The sequence below is a fragment of the Natrix helvetica genome (genome assembly GCF_964273705.1).
Source record: "Natrix helvetica genome assembly, chromosome: 5".
Taxonomy (NCBI): domain Eukaryota; kingdom Metazoa; phylum Chordata; class Lepidosauria; order Squamata; family Natricidae; genus Natrix; species Natrix helvetica.
The window spans coordinates 147698297-147712733 of record NC_138551.1 but is presented as its reverse complement, the minus strand read 5'-3'; the positions used below and the strand labels follow the sequence as shown (position 1 = coordinate 147712733).

Sequence of the window (14437 nt, the reverse complement as noted above, 5' to 3'; positions counted from 1 at the left end):
TCTGAAATCTCCCCCCACCAAAAAAAAATTTGGACCATTACTTCAAGCTACAAGCTATTTTATTCCCAGCAAATTAAAACCGCAGCAGACCCACAAAATCATGCTGCGTGTTAAGACGGCGATTCAGAAGCCAAACAAAATAAGGAGAAGCTTTTTGCGGTAACATTGTACCGCTAACTAGGGCATACAAAACCTTTTGCCAGACCAATCCTCGAATACGGCTCGTCTGCCTGGAATCCACACTGTATATCGGACATTAATACAATCGAGCGAATCCAGAGGTATTTCATGAGAAGAGTCCTCCGCTCCTCTGCTCACAACAGAATCCTTTACGCCACCAAGCTCGAAATTTTGGCCTTTGGAGAACCTGGAACTACGCCGCCTTCAGTCTGACCTAAGCGTAGTACACAAAATCGTCTGCTACAACACCCTACCTGAAGACGTCAATGACGTCTTCAGCTTCAACGTCAATAACACAATAGACACAAACTCAAGGTAAACTGCTCCAAACTCGATTGCAGAAAATGTGACTTCAGCCACAAAGCGGTCAACACCGGGAATGTTCTACCCGACTCCGTTGTTACGTCCTCAAACCTCCACAGCTTCAACCTCAAACTGTCTACCGTGGACCTCCCCTCCATGCCTAAGAAGTCCATAAAGGAAGCATGCATAAGCCTACCAGCGTGCCTACCATCTCTGTTCTACTGCCCCTATTTATCTGTACTCATTTCTTTCGTTTATATCCATGTTTATATTTACACCTGCTATCTTGTATATGTTTGACAAACTAATACATTCAAATACAAAGCGCTGTTTGAAACGGGAGCAACAGGGATTAAAAACTTTCAGAGGTCACAAGGAAGCCACGGAGAGAATTGCAACTGAAACAGCCAGGGGTTTAATTTTTTTTTGGAGAGGGGTGGGTGGGAAGAGTCTTTGTTGAGAAGGTCCATTCTGTGAGAGACTTTGGAAAGGGAGCCACCACTAAAAAGGCCCTGACTCTATTTGTTGCTAGTTGATAACCTGGCGTTGCCAGGGTATTTATTTATAGGGGGGAAATGTCCGGACCAAATGTAATTTCTAATGTTGGATTTTCCCCCTTACCAGAGGGAGCCCCCCTGGTGGAGTACTGTGAAGCTGTTACCATGGCAATTCCACTGCGGTATACAGTAGAAGCCATTTTACATCAGTACAGTAGAAGCCATTTTAAGGCACAACAGGCTGTATCGTAACAGAACCCACACCCCAAGGGGTTTTAGGGGTGTCAGCTAGCCATACCCTTACTGGGATTCGAACCAGGGCTGTATTGCATACCAGGCCAATGTAATTGCCACTAAGCCACAGGCTCTCTTCCTTATCAGCAAGGCCAGGGAAATAGGTATGCATTTGTGTTACAACCCCTGGTATGCTCAAGCCTAAATAGCTTGAAATGGATCCATACTAGCTAGTCTCCCTTTATTTATTTATCAGCACAAATACAACACAAATATAAAAAGGCAACATTAAAAATAAAAATATGGGTTTCTGTCTGGATGGTTTTCTGTGATGAGCCGAATGACAGAAAGAGGGAGTAGTGAGCTCCCTCCCATATTTGGGCATACCAGGGGTTGTAACACAAATACATATACATATACATATACATATGTATATGTATGTATGTTATATTTGTGCTGATAAATAAATAAAGGGAGACTAGTATAGATCTATTTCAAGCTATTTAGCTCTCATCAGCTAGCCATACCCTTACTGGGATTCTCCCTTTATTTATTTATCAGCACAAATACAACACAAATATAAAAAGGCAACATTAAAAATATGGTTTTCTGCCTGGATGGTCTCCTGTAGTGAGCTGATAGACAGAAAGGGGGAGTAATGAGTTCTCTCCCATATTTGGGCATACCAGGGGTTGTAACACAAATACACCCACACCCACACCCACACCCACACCCACATCAAATTGATCTCCACAGCAGGACAACAAGTTTAAATCTGAACTTAAAACACCAGTGTTGTTCCAAACCATACTTTTGGGAATTCATATTCGGCATTTCCTGGGAGTTTAACATACCTGCCTGGATGTTTTCCCTCTCCCTTAACACAGACTAATGGTCTCTTGTAGGCAGCTGAATTATTTCTCAATGAATGAAGTAAAAAGCTGCTCACCTTGTCTCTGGATTGTAGCCCAGGATATAGAAAAACGAGTCCATTCGGGCTTTGAACTCTCTCGCAGCAAAGATGTCGGAGAAATGAGAGATGTTACATTTGCCCCTGCAAGGGAGAGAGGGGGGGGGGGAAGGGAATATCAGAGTAAGTGAATCATGGCTTACTTAACAGAGAACAAACCCACAATACTGGTCCCACGTTTTTAAAAAAACAACTTCTCTCTGAGAGCGATACTGAATCTTATATATACTGTAAAAGAAGAATTTTAATGGGAGACTCGTTTAGATTAGATTAATAGAGTTGGAAGGGACCTTGGAAGGTCATCTAGCCCAACCCCCCTGCCCAAGCAGGAGACCCTACTCCATTTCTGACAGGTGGCAGTCCAGTCCCTTCTTGAAAACTTCCAGGGATGAAACTCCCACAACTTCCATTGGTTGATAGTTCTCACTGTCTGGAAATTTCTCCTTATTTCCAGGTTGAATCTCTCCTTGTTCAAAGCATCTGTCTGGGCTCCAGGTGCTTTGGAGAATAGTAGATTGGCCCCCTCCACTCTGTGGCAGCCCCTCAAATATTGGAAGACTGCCATCATGTCACCCCTGGTCCTTCTCTTCACTAGACGAGCCAGGCCCAGTTCCTGAAACCCTTCTTTGTAGTTAATGGAATTACTTCAAGCCCATTGCAAACCATTTCTCTGAAATGGTATAGGGCTTCCTGCCTGAGCAGGGGGCTGGACTAGAAGACCTCCAAGATCCCTTCCAACTCCTTTAATCTATTAAAATAATCTCTGGGTTGGGTTTTTAGCTACTCACCTGAGGGCAGCAGCATGGTAAGTGTCGACGTAGTCCGAAATGAAAAGCTCTCTGTTCTTGATCACTGGGTCCATGATAACCAGCTCACGCCCAGAATCTGTGGAAAGAAAGCCGCATCGTTAATGGTGCCTCTAGCAGTCCGCACACTTCTGGTAAGGCTCCTCTGGAGTCCCTCAAAAAGCCAGTTATCATGTTTAGAGGTTAAAGGAGAGGCCAGGACTATGCTCTGCCTGGAGAAGATACTGCTTTGGATCTGAAGAGAATAGAATGGAATGGAATATAGGATAGATAGAATAGAATAGGGAAATTAGAGTAGTTTAGAATAGAACAGAATAGAGAATAGGAAAATTAGAATAGAATAGTATTTAGAATAGGGAAATTAGAATAGGGAAATTAGAATGGAATACAATAGAATTAAATAGAATTTAGAATAGGGAAAAATAGAATAGAATAGAAAATAGAATAGAATGTAGAAAATAGAAAATAAATAGAATGGAATTCTTTATTGGCCAAGTGTGATTGGACGCACAAGGAATTTGTCTTTGGTGCATAGGCTCTCAGTGTACCTAAAGAAAAGATATATTTGTCAACAATCATAAGGTGCAACACTTAATGATAGTCACAGGGTGCAAATAAGCAATCAGGAAACAATCAATATCAATATAAATCGTAAGGATCCAAGCCACAAAGCTACAGTCCTGCAGTCATAAATGGGAGGAGATGGGGGATAGGAATGATGAGAAGACGAATAGTAACAGCAATGCAGCCTTAGTGAATAGTTTGACAGTGGTGAGGGAATTATCTGTTTAGCAGAGTGATGGGAGTTCGGGAAAAAACTGTCCTTGTGTCTAGTTATTCTGGTGTGCAGTGCCCTATAGCATCGTTTTAAAACAATTCCCCTTTGGCCCAGACGTCTTCTCCATGTGCAGGAAACAGGCAGGAAGGTGCCCAATGCTTTGGAAGGCTGTGTTTTGGCCCACCAGCAAAGCTGGCAGCAGATTCGGACAGTGAGGAGGTTGGGGAGGAAGATGGGCCAGTCCTGGAGTCTGGGGAAGGCTCTGATGAGGGCTCTGCGTCAGAGGCAGAGAGGGGGCCAGAGCCATCTGACAGTTATCAGCTACTTGGAGTCAGATATCAGTGTGAGCATGCGGAGAGTTGCCAGGTGAAAGAAACAGCTAAGGAACAAGGGTCAACTTGGGAGTAAGGCCACAGGTGGACGGTGAATGGCCCCTCCCAGAGGGAATAAAAGAGGAGCAAAAGGGGAGTGGGCTTTTGCAGGAAACAATCAGTTCCTTCCTGCATTCTTGTTAAGTAGTGCGGAGTCTGAAAGATATCGGCCTGGCCACTCTCCAAGCCTGAGAAAGCTCGGTAGTTGTGAACTACCTTGAGGAAAGATTTGTCTGGAGAGGAATTCACTGTCAATTAAATAAAAGGGGTTTATCGGGATGAGGATTTGGGCTTCGTGCTGCTGGGGAAGCCCAGGTCAGAACAGGCTTGAAGCTTCACAAGCTGGCAGCCACGAGATGCAACACACACCTCGGTGAGTTTTCCAAAGGTACAAATGGAATTTGAAATGCCACGAGCAGAACAGAGAGAAGACAGCCCACTCAGAGGCACGGCAACGGCTTCTCCTCCCCCTCCTCCCACTTACCGTTTTCATTGTGTCGATCCTGGACCAAATGTTGGTAAACGGAATCTGGGACTTCGGATTGGCGGTAGTACCACTTGACGTTCATGAGAAGGTGGTCCCGCTTGCTCTGGAAGAGAAGGCAGGAGAAATCTGTTACGGACGAGGGCATTTTCACCATGCGATGTTCAGTAGAGTTGGCAGGTAGCAGATTCAGCAGCTCTCCTGACGGAGCTACGACTCAAGGTAGTCCTGAAACCAATCGGCCCTGAAATTTCTCTTCTTAAGCGAGACATTCGTTAAGTGAGCTTGGGCCTCATTTTATGGCCTTTCTTGCCACGGTTGTTAAGTCAACCGCTGCAGTGGATAAGTTACTAACCCTTTCGTTCAGTGAATCTGGCTACCCCACTGACTTTGCTTGTTAAAAAGTCCCAAAAAGGGGATTGTGCACAACCACAACTGTTGTAACTGCCAGCTGTCCAAGCGTCCGGATTTGAATCATGTGCCCGTGGGGATGCTTGCCAAGGTCGTAACTCTGAAAAAAACGGCCGCAAAGTCACTTGTTTCACAGCCGTCGTAACTTTGACTGGTCGCTAAACAAACCATCGTAAGGCGAGGACCACCTGGTTCTCGCAAGGTGACTCTGAAGTGTTTTAGAACAGGGGTCTCCAACCTTGGCAACTTTAAGACTTGTGGACTTCAACTCCCAGAATTCTGGGAGTTGAAGTCCACAGGTTTTGCTGGCTGAGGAATTCTGGGAGTTGAAGTCCACAGGTTTTGCTGGCTGAGGAATTCTGGGAGTTGAAGTCCACAGGTTTTGCTGGCTGAGGAATTCTGGGAGTTGAAGTCCACAGGTTTTGCTGGCTGAGGAATTCTGGGAGTTGAAGTCCACAGGTTTTGCTGGCTGAGGAATTCTGGGAGTTGATGTCCACAGGTTTTGCTGGCTGAGGAATTCTGGGAGTTGAAGTCCACAGGTTTTGCTGGCTGAGGAATTCTGGGAGTTGAAGTCCACAGGTTTTGCTGGCTGAGGAATTCTGGGAGTTGAAGTCCACAGGTTTTGCTGGCTGAGGAATTCTGGGAGTTGAAGTCCACAGGTTTTGCTGGCTGAGGAATTCTGGGAGTTGAAGTCCACAGGTTTTGCTGGCTGAGGAATTCTGGGAGTTGAAGTCCACAGGTTTTGCTGGCTGAGGAATTCTGGGAGTTGAAGTCCACAGGTTTTGCTGGCTGAGGAATTCTGGGAGTTGAAGTCCACAAGTCTTAAAGTTGCCAAAGTTGGAGACCCCTGGCTTTAGAAGCCTAGCGATTTATTTACCATAAGTAATGTGGGGGGCTAATTCCACTCCTCTCTCCAAAATCCAAGTTGAATCCACTCATTTCTCTGTCCTTCCTTCATCCATCCCCCATTATATTGCTAAGATCTCTCTCTCTCTTTTTGGAGGTGGGGAGGGACGCACATGTAATGCTATAAAAAATCCAGCCAGTGGCAGCATTGTGTCAGAGGAAAAAATAATAATCAAGTTTTTTTTTTTTACTTTGTACAAACTGCTTGCAATGCTCTATGGCTGACATTGGTTTTTGTTTTTGCTTTATCAAAAGGTGGTAGAAATGAGAAAAATACCCTCATATAGCAACAGGGAGGGGGGAGGGAGGGGAAGAACCCATATTCTGCTAGAAAGAATGGGTCAATGAAGTAAATTGAGCTGATGGGTCATGAATCCAGGGACAGGAAGGTAGGTCTGTATGTGTTTGAGAAGGGGGGGGGACTGGGTAGTTTAATAGAAAGAAGGACTACGGGAGACATGATAGCAGTCTTCCAATATCTCAGGGGTTGCCACAAAGAAGAGGGAGTCAAACTATTCTCCAAGGCACCTGAGGGTAGAACAAGAAGCAATGGGTGGAAACTAATCAAGGAGAGAAGCAACTTAGAACTGAAGAGAAATTTCCTGACAGTGAGAACAATTAATGGAACAGAAATTGCCTCCAGAAGTTGTGAATGCCCCAACACTGGAAGTCTTTAAGAAGATGTTGGATAGCCATTTGTCTGCAACGGTATAGGGTTTCCTGCCTAGGCAGGGGGTTGGACTAGAAGACCTCCAAGGTCCCTTCCAACTCTGCTATTGTATTGTATTGAGAGAGAGAGACAGACAGAGAATGAGAGAGAGGGAAATGAGAGAGAAAGAATGAGAGAGAGGGAGAGAGGAGAGAGAGAGAGAATGTGAGAGGGGGAAGGGAGGGAGGGAAAGAGAGAGAATGAATGAGGGAGGGAGGGAGGGAGAGAGAAAGAGAGAGAGAGAAAAGGAGAGAGAGAGAGAGATGGCTAAATCGACTGCCGTAATCAAGAATTACAGGCCTAACTTTGCTTCCCCTTGGAAACCACTTCTGGACTTTGTGCTCGAGGTAGGGGGGGAAAAAACGGTAAATCTTTGGGTTTTGCCGAGCAGATAGCTTTGTTGTGATAGAAATGGCTAACATACACTATTACATCAATATCAAAAGTGGTGAGGCTGTATGCTATTGCTTAATTCCACTGTGCCTAAAAGAATTAGAAGTCAATGCGCCTGAATCTCCTCTTGCTCAGCCTGTCCAGGTCCCTGTTTGCGGCACAGATGCTCCAACACTGGAAGTTTTAAAGAATAAATTGGACAACCATTTGTCTGAAATGGTATAGCAATAGCACCGAGACTTATATACCGCTTCACAGCGCCTTTATGGCCCTCTCTAAGCGGTTCAGAGTCAGCCTTTTGCCCCCAACAATCTGGGTCCTCGTTTTACCCACCTTGGAAGGATGGAAGGCTGAGTCAACCTTCAGCCTGGTGAGATTCGAACTTCCAAACTGCAGGAAGCCAGCCGTCAGTAGGCTGTAATATGGCCCTCTAACCACTGCGCCACCGTGACTCTTAATAGGGTTTCCTGCCTAAGCAGGGGGTTGGGCTAGAAGACCTCCAAGGTCCCTTCCAACTCTGTTATTCTATAACCAGTTGTTGGTACCTCCTCGCATTCCCCTTTCCAGTTTAACCCGGTAATGTTTTTTTTAAAGACACAACACCCCATTTTTTAAAAAAGAACAGCAGCAAAGCAATACCTGGGCTGTTTCCACCAGATGCGCCGAAGAATGGGCCGTATTAAATTCCCCCGACAGGTGATACAAAGGCAAAATAAAAAAACAAAAAATGCTGAGACATTTAATTTGTGTGCAACCTGCTCGGGGGTTGATATCGGAAGTCCCTGGTCTTGCAAAATCGCAGCTCCCTTGTCGGGATAGCGTCTTTTGGGCCCGTTTACGGTATTTTTTGGTGTATAAGACGCACCTCTCACCCCCAAAAAAAGAGGGTGAAAATTTGGGTGCGTCTTATACACTGAATGTAGCCCCCACCCCCACCCACCAGCCCCCACCCTTTGGCCTCTTGCCTCCCAGTAATTTACCTCCTTGAAGCAAATGGGGAAAATGGGGCTTGCGGGAGGCAGCAATAGGCTATAGCAATCCCTGCAGCCTGAAACAGCTGCTGAAATTGAAATTGAAAACGAAACTTGCTGTTTGCTGCAAGGAGGCAAATTGCTGGAAGGCAGATTTTTTCTTCTTCTCATCAGGCTAAACTGAAACACGCTGTTTGCTGAAAGGAGGTAAGTCAATAACTATAAATGCCTATAGAATGTTCAAATGATTAGACTTATTCTTTAAAGATTGCTTTATTATTGTTCTAGACAGCTGAACAAAATGAAGAAGCTTTTTAAAATAAATGCTTGATCTGAAGAGGCCGAGTGCGATTGTATCTTCTTTTAAATAGCAGAGAAGAACGTATACTTCCGGAAAGCACATCAATTTTAACAGCAGCTGTACAAGTATAGTCTGAAATGTAACACCACAAACAGTGTATATCTTCTGTTTGCTGTTTGCTGCAAGGAGGCAAATTTCTGGGAGGCAGAGGCAGATTTTTCCCTCTTTGTTTTCCTCCCCAAAAACTAGGTGTGTCTTATATTTGGAGCGTCTTATACTCTGAAAAATATGGTAATTTAAAAAGCTTAACAGGGAAAAGCAGGGGAGTGGAAAATAGGAAAGCAGGACTTACTAACCAGATCAACGCTGAGTAATATCATCTAAGCACTTGGTGAGAGGGGGGTTTACAGAGGTCGCAAAGCCCCACCCCTGGACATGCATACGCTCCCGCCCGGCATCGATCGGGGGACAAACCCTTTTGTGGGTGCAGAAAAATCCAGGCAAAGTTAAGCTGGCCTGATCCACGCTCCTGTTTCCTTTTTGGGATTGGAAGGTGGGCGGCGTGCCAATTTTTCCTCCGCCGAATGGCTTCGTCTATCATTTCCATTTTAATCTTTACTAGCAGCTGCTCCTGGTGAGACAGCCGTTTCCTCATTTCCCGCTTCCAGGAAACTGGAATTCTGGACTTCTTCATCCAGGTTGCATTGCATTCATCTTCTTTTAATCGCCCCATAATCCTTTGTATCGGGGCAGAGCTTGAGCAACCGAATGGAACTAAGGGTTTACTGGCCGGATGCCTTTCATGTCACCAATGCGGAGTTATATTTGGCAGATATATTCCCGTTGTGCCTCCACTTGGGATCGCCACTCACAGCCTCCTGATTGTGAGGGGAGAGCTCCACCTCTAGGCCACCACGCCAAGTTGCATTGCACCAATGGAAGGAAAAAGCTGCCCCCTGCATCTCGGGCAGAGTCCCTCCTCCGGTCTTGCACGGGTTCCTTCCGAGATGCAGCTTCTTCATCAGTGTAAGTGAAACCTGGATTGAGAAGTCCAGAATTCCCGTTTTGAGGAAAATCCCAGCCAAACGCGCCCTATTCCGGCTGCATCTTTGCACCGGAGGCCATTGGGCCACTCAATGCACAGGAATGGGGGATTCCCACGGTCTCGGGAATCTTGCACGTATCCCAGCTCAGCATCGGATCTGAGGATCAATTTGGCCAACGGCTGAGGATGATGGGGACTGTGGAAACCGCTTCTGTCCGCCCGACACCCACTCGTTCTCCAATGTCTGTGAATTCAAGAAATCCACCTAGCAGCCAGTTTCTTGTGTGACTAGCTCTCTTTTGCTGGTTTGGCCCCCTTTGTCACCCCAAAGATTAAGCAAGCACCCACAAAGCTGGCAGAGGCATCTTTCCGGGGAAGCCCCCCCCCCCCTTCCCCAAAAGCTATTCTTAAGCCTCCCTTTGCTTTCGAAGGCTTGCTGCCACATAGCTGCACTTAAAAGATCTTAGAAAAACAAGAACTGCTAAACAGTTTGGCAACCACCTGGTGAGTTGTTGGGCGCCGGGTGCCTGCAACATGCCTGCCTATGTAAACATGAGGCGTGTACCCTGCTCGGGGGGGTATTTCTGAAGGGAGGAGAAGGGGTGCGTGTGGGTGGGAGTGCCACAATCTTTCAAGAGCTCAAACAAGGGCAGGCTACGGGCAACCACTTTCAGCTGTGATCAGAAAGAGGTCCAGAAGAAGGATGGTGATAGAACAGGGTGGATTTGATTTAAATATTTTCTTTTCTCTCCTCTCCTCTCCCTTATCCTATTATCTCTTCTTTTCTATCCTATCCTATTCTCTCTTTTCTCTTCTCTTCTATCCTATTTTCTGTTCTGTTCTCTCCTATTCTCTCTCCTCTCCTCTCTTCTCTCCTCTCTTCTTTTCTCTCCTCTCCCATTCTCTCTTTTTATCTTCTCTCTTCTCCTCTATCCTATCCTATTCTCTCTTTTCTCTCCTCTATTTTCTCTCCTCTCCTCTCCTCTCCTCTATCTTCTCCTCTCTCCTCTCCTCTATCCTATACTATTCTCTTTTTATCTTCTCTCCTCTCCTCTATCCTATCCTATTCTCTCTTTTCTCTCCTCTATTTTCTCTCCTCTCCTCTCCTCTCCTCTCCTCTATCTTCTCGTCTCTCCTCTCCTCTATCCTATACTATTCTCTTTTTATCTTCTCTCCTCTCCTCTATCCTATCCTATTCTCTCTTTTCTCTCCTCTATTTTCTCTCCTCTCCTCTCCTCTATCTTCTCCTCTCTCCTCTCCTCTATCCTATACTATTCTCTTTTTATCTTCTCTCCTCTCCTCTATCCTATCCTATTCTCTCTTTTCTCCCCTCTATTTTCTCTCCTCTCCTCTCCTCTATCTTCTCCTCTCTCCTCTCCTCTATCCTATACTATTCTCTTTTTATCTTCTCTCCTCTCCTCTATCCTATTCTCTCTTTTCTCTCCTCTATTTTCTCTCCTCTATCTTCTCCTCTCTCCTCTCCTCTATCCTATACTATTCTCTTTTTATCTTCTCTCCTCTCCTCTATCCTATCCTATTCTCTCTTTTCTCCCCTCTCCTATTTTCTCTCCTCTCTCCTCTCCTCTCTTCTATCCTCTCCTCTCTCCTCTTCTATCCTATCCTATTCTCTCTTTTCTCCTCTTTTCTCCTATCCATTCTTCTCTTCTCTCCTCTCGCCTATCCTATCCTCTCTTCTTTTCTATCCCATTGTCTCTTTTCTTTTCTCTTCTCTCCTCTCCTCTCTTCTATTCTCTCCTCTCTCCTCTCTTTTCTCCTCTCCTCTCCTCTTCTATCCTATTCTCTCTTTTCTCTCCTCTCCTCTATCCTCTCTTTTCTCTTCTCTTCTCTCCTATTCTCTCTCTCCTCTCCGTTTCAGGCACCTGGGCCAGGCATGGCATCCAATATCCCAATATATTTCTTAGCAGGATTCCCAAGATCACAGATCAAGAGCTATAAACGAGAATGGCTTTTTGGGATGGCTATTTTTTTCCTCTTTTCCTGGCACGGGGGGGGGGGGAGTGTCCATCCGCTTCCGTGCCTCATTTCCTCTCTCCTCCCTTCAACGCCAGGGCTGGGAACCAACCGCTGCTTGCCTGCATGGGAAAACAGCAGCGTACGGAAGGGTCACGCCTTGCTAATCAGAGGTGAGCATCCTACAGGAGGCGGAATTACACGGAGGAGTAGGTTAGGCAGCCAAATGCAGAGAGAAAGAGAGGGAGGGAGGGAGGGAAGGAGAGGAAGAAAATGAGCAAAGCCCTGACAGCTGAGGCCATCCTGATGAAAGATTTATAATAGAATTTCACCGCAGGCTGGTTGGGGAAACTTGCATCTCGGAGTGTGAAATCGTTCAGCCTGGGGTCGCCAGGAGCCAGAAAAAAGGGCTCAGCCTGGGAAACGGGAGATGGGCCGACATTTCCGAAACGGGAGTGAAGGATACTGGCCTGGCCTAGGAGGCCGTGGGCACAAAGGAACTCCCTGGACCACAAGCCCAGCCTGGGGGGGTTGCGGAGGCTGCTCTTGAAGGCTTCAGAGGTTGAAAGAAGGAAAGAGGAAAATATTAAGGTCAGCTGGATGGCGGGCACATGCCAGGTTTTTTGGCCATTTTTCAGGCTCTTTTCCTGGCCAAAAAATAGCCTGAAAACAACCCAAAAAAGCCCCCCCAAAAGGCTTAAAATCAGCCCAAAAATGGCCTGGGTTTTCGGCATTTTTTGGACCGTTTTCAGACCATTTTCTGGCACTTTGATGCCTGCAAAGACATGCACACCGGAAACCAGAAGAGCAAGCTGGTGACGCTGCGTGTACCCACAGAGAGGGCTCTGCATGCCACCTCTGGCACGCGTGCCATAGATTTGCCATCACGGCTCTATGGACACAACAGAAAATTATCTGGAAGTGGGGGGGGAGGGCTTCTAAAATATAATTATAAACATTGGTGTATGTGCTGCACCACAAAAAGACTCACTCAGATGCAACCTGACAAGGATAACGCCTCATCCACACAACTGTGGCTGGAGAAGGGGAGGGGAGGGGGGGGAAGCGGCTGACTTAGAATGACAAGAGTTGGAAGGGACCTTGTAGGTCATCTAGCCCAACCCCCTGCAGATCTCTAGATCAGATCTTCTTATGACCATTTTTCACACTTAGGACCATTGCTGCATCCCCGATTTACATTCGGACGCCTGGCAGCCGAGAGAGAAGTGGGGGAGGGGGGGAGAGAGAAGAGAGAAAAAGAGAAGAGAGGGAGAAGAGAGAAAGACAGAGAGAGGAGAGAGATAAGAGAGGAGAAAGAGAGGAGAGAGGAAAGAGAGACAGAAAAAGAGTAGAGAGAGAGAGATGCGATCCCCTTTTGCGACCCTCTGAAAAGCTAAGTCGACGCGGAAGCCAAGTTCACTTAACACAACCAGGTTGACTGACTTGTCTGCTGCCAGAGATTCACTTAACTGAGGAAGCGAGAAAAGTCACAAGAAGGAGCAAATTTCTCACTTAGCAATGTACACTTTTGGGCACAACTGCAGTTGTAAGTGTTCTGAACGAGGCTTCCCAAGAGCATGAAGCAGACTTCTTGTCCCGACAAAAACCTCTGTTATGAACTGTGAATTCTGCTCCTTCATATCCAGCAAAGACTTTCAAGGGAGGATTTACGGTCACAGACCTTCTCTGGCTTGGAAAGCTGCCAGGCCAATATCTGCAGAACTTGGCAAGGAGCCTCGGAGAGTCATGAACCAATTAAGCGAACTAAGTGTCTCCTGCAAACTCCACTCCCCTTTCGCTCCTCTTTTATTCCCTCTGGGAGGGGCCATTCACTGTCCACCTGTGGTCTTACTCCCAAGTCAACCCCTGTTCTTTAGCTGTTCCCTTCCTCTGGCAACTCACACTGGGAACAGGCTCCAGCTGTTCTTCTGCCTCACTGATGTCTGACTCCGAAGGCAGCTGATAACTGTCAGACGGCCCTGGCCCCATCTCTGCCTCCGACACAGAGCCCTCATCAGAGCCTTCCCCAGACTCCAGGACTGGCCCAGATTCCTCCCCAACCTCCTCACTGTCCGAATCTGCTACCAGCAGGCTACAAGAGTAAGTTGAGGACAACCTGTATTTAGAGAGGAGAATTACAGGTATGGCTGAGACCTGCGCAGAACATACAGGCAGGAAGGGGGATGGAGAGAGTCAGTGCACAACACCAAGCTCCCCACCCCACCCCAATCTGGATTAGATCCCCTGTGGCATGTGGCCCAACCCCAAAAGATGAACCGAACAGCCGTGATCCCTTTCCAAACACCAGGGAAAGCCTCCCCCCCTTCCCCGTTTTTCCCGGGGCTTGCTCACGGTCCCAGGTGGGAGGGTCAACGCACTTCCTGCATTCAGATGTAAACCTCATCCTTGCGGCTGGAGGTTGGTGACGGATGGAGGGGGGAGGAAGGGCAGGAGAGATGCAGACTTAACAGCTTTGTCAGCCATGCCCAAAGGGCGGCAGAGATTGGCATCTCTAAATCAGCCAGAGTAGATGGCCAAAAGGGGGGAAGAAAAAAAATAATGCCTCTCATGCCATAATCTTCATTTTTTTAAAAGGAGGGGGAAAGGAGGGGGGGGAAGGCTAACAGCCATTCCGGTGATCTGAAAAAAGACTCTGTGTGTGTGTGTGTGTGTGTGTGTGTGTGTGTCCTCCCAAAGGGGTGCGCAATGCAAGCGAGGACAGGTTTGAATAGAAGCAGCCTGGTTCAACGTATCCCCCCTTTTTCTTCCTCTCTCTCCGCACCCACAGCCCTACTGACAAGCCCCCCCCCAAACAGGGGGTAAATGCCAGATAATGAAACAGGGGGAAGAAAAGCTCTATTTAATAATTTAGTCCCTGTCAAGGAGTTGGTATTGATTCTTGTTTCCAGCGCGGGGAGAGAATGTTATCTCCAGCCTTACAGCGCCCGAGACGACGGGCATCGGGGAATTTAATCACCAGGGGGGGCTCCTGCCAGGCCAGTCTTAAAACTGACACCTCCGATTCTTTGTTAGATGCTGCCTGTCCCTTTTGATGCTATCCCCTCTCCGTGTGTGTGTGTGCATGTGTGTTTAAATTAAAATATCAA

The 14437-nt window shown here is 46.8% G+C and overlaps 2 protein-coding genes across 7 annotated transcripts in view; one reads left to right on the top strand and one right to left on the bottom strand.

Annotated features, from left to right (window-relative positions):
- The window catches only part of CA6 (carbonic anhydrase 6), a 261946-nt gene that overhangs the window by 12660 nt on the left and 234849 nt on the right, over positions 1-14437 (top strand). The gene's annotated exons all lie outside the window — the stretch shown is intronic.
- Positions 1-14437, bottom strand: part of RERE (arginine-glutamic acid dipeptide repeats) — a 291780-nt gene that overhangs the window by 113718 nt on the left and 163625 nt on the right. For all 6 annotated transcript variants that reach the window (XM_081954888.1, XM_081954889.1, XM_081954886.1 and 3 more), the window contains 3 exons: positions 4624-4729; positions 2973-3069; positions 2164-2268 (listed from right to left, as the gene is read on the bottom strand). In XM_081954888.1, coding sequence (XP_081811014.1) covers positions 2164-2268; positions 2973-3069; positions 4624-4729 — 308 coding nt within the window. The remainder of the gene's footprint in view (positions 1-2163; positions 2269-2972; positions 3070-4623; positions 4730-14437) is intronic.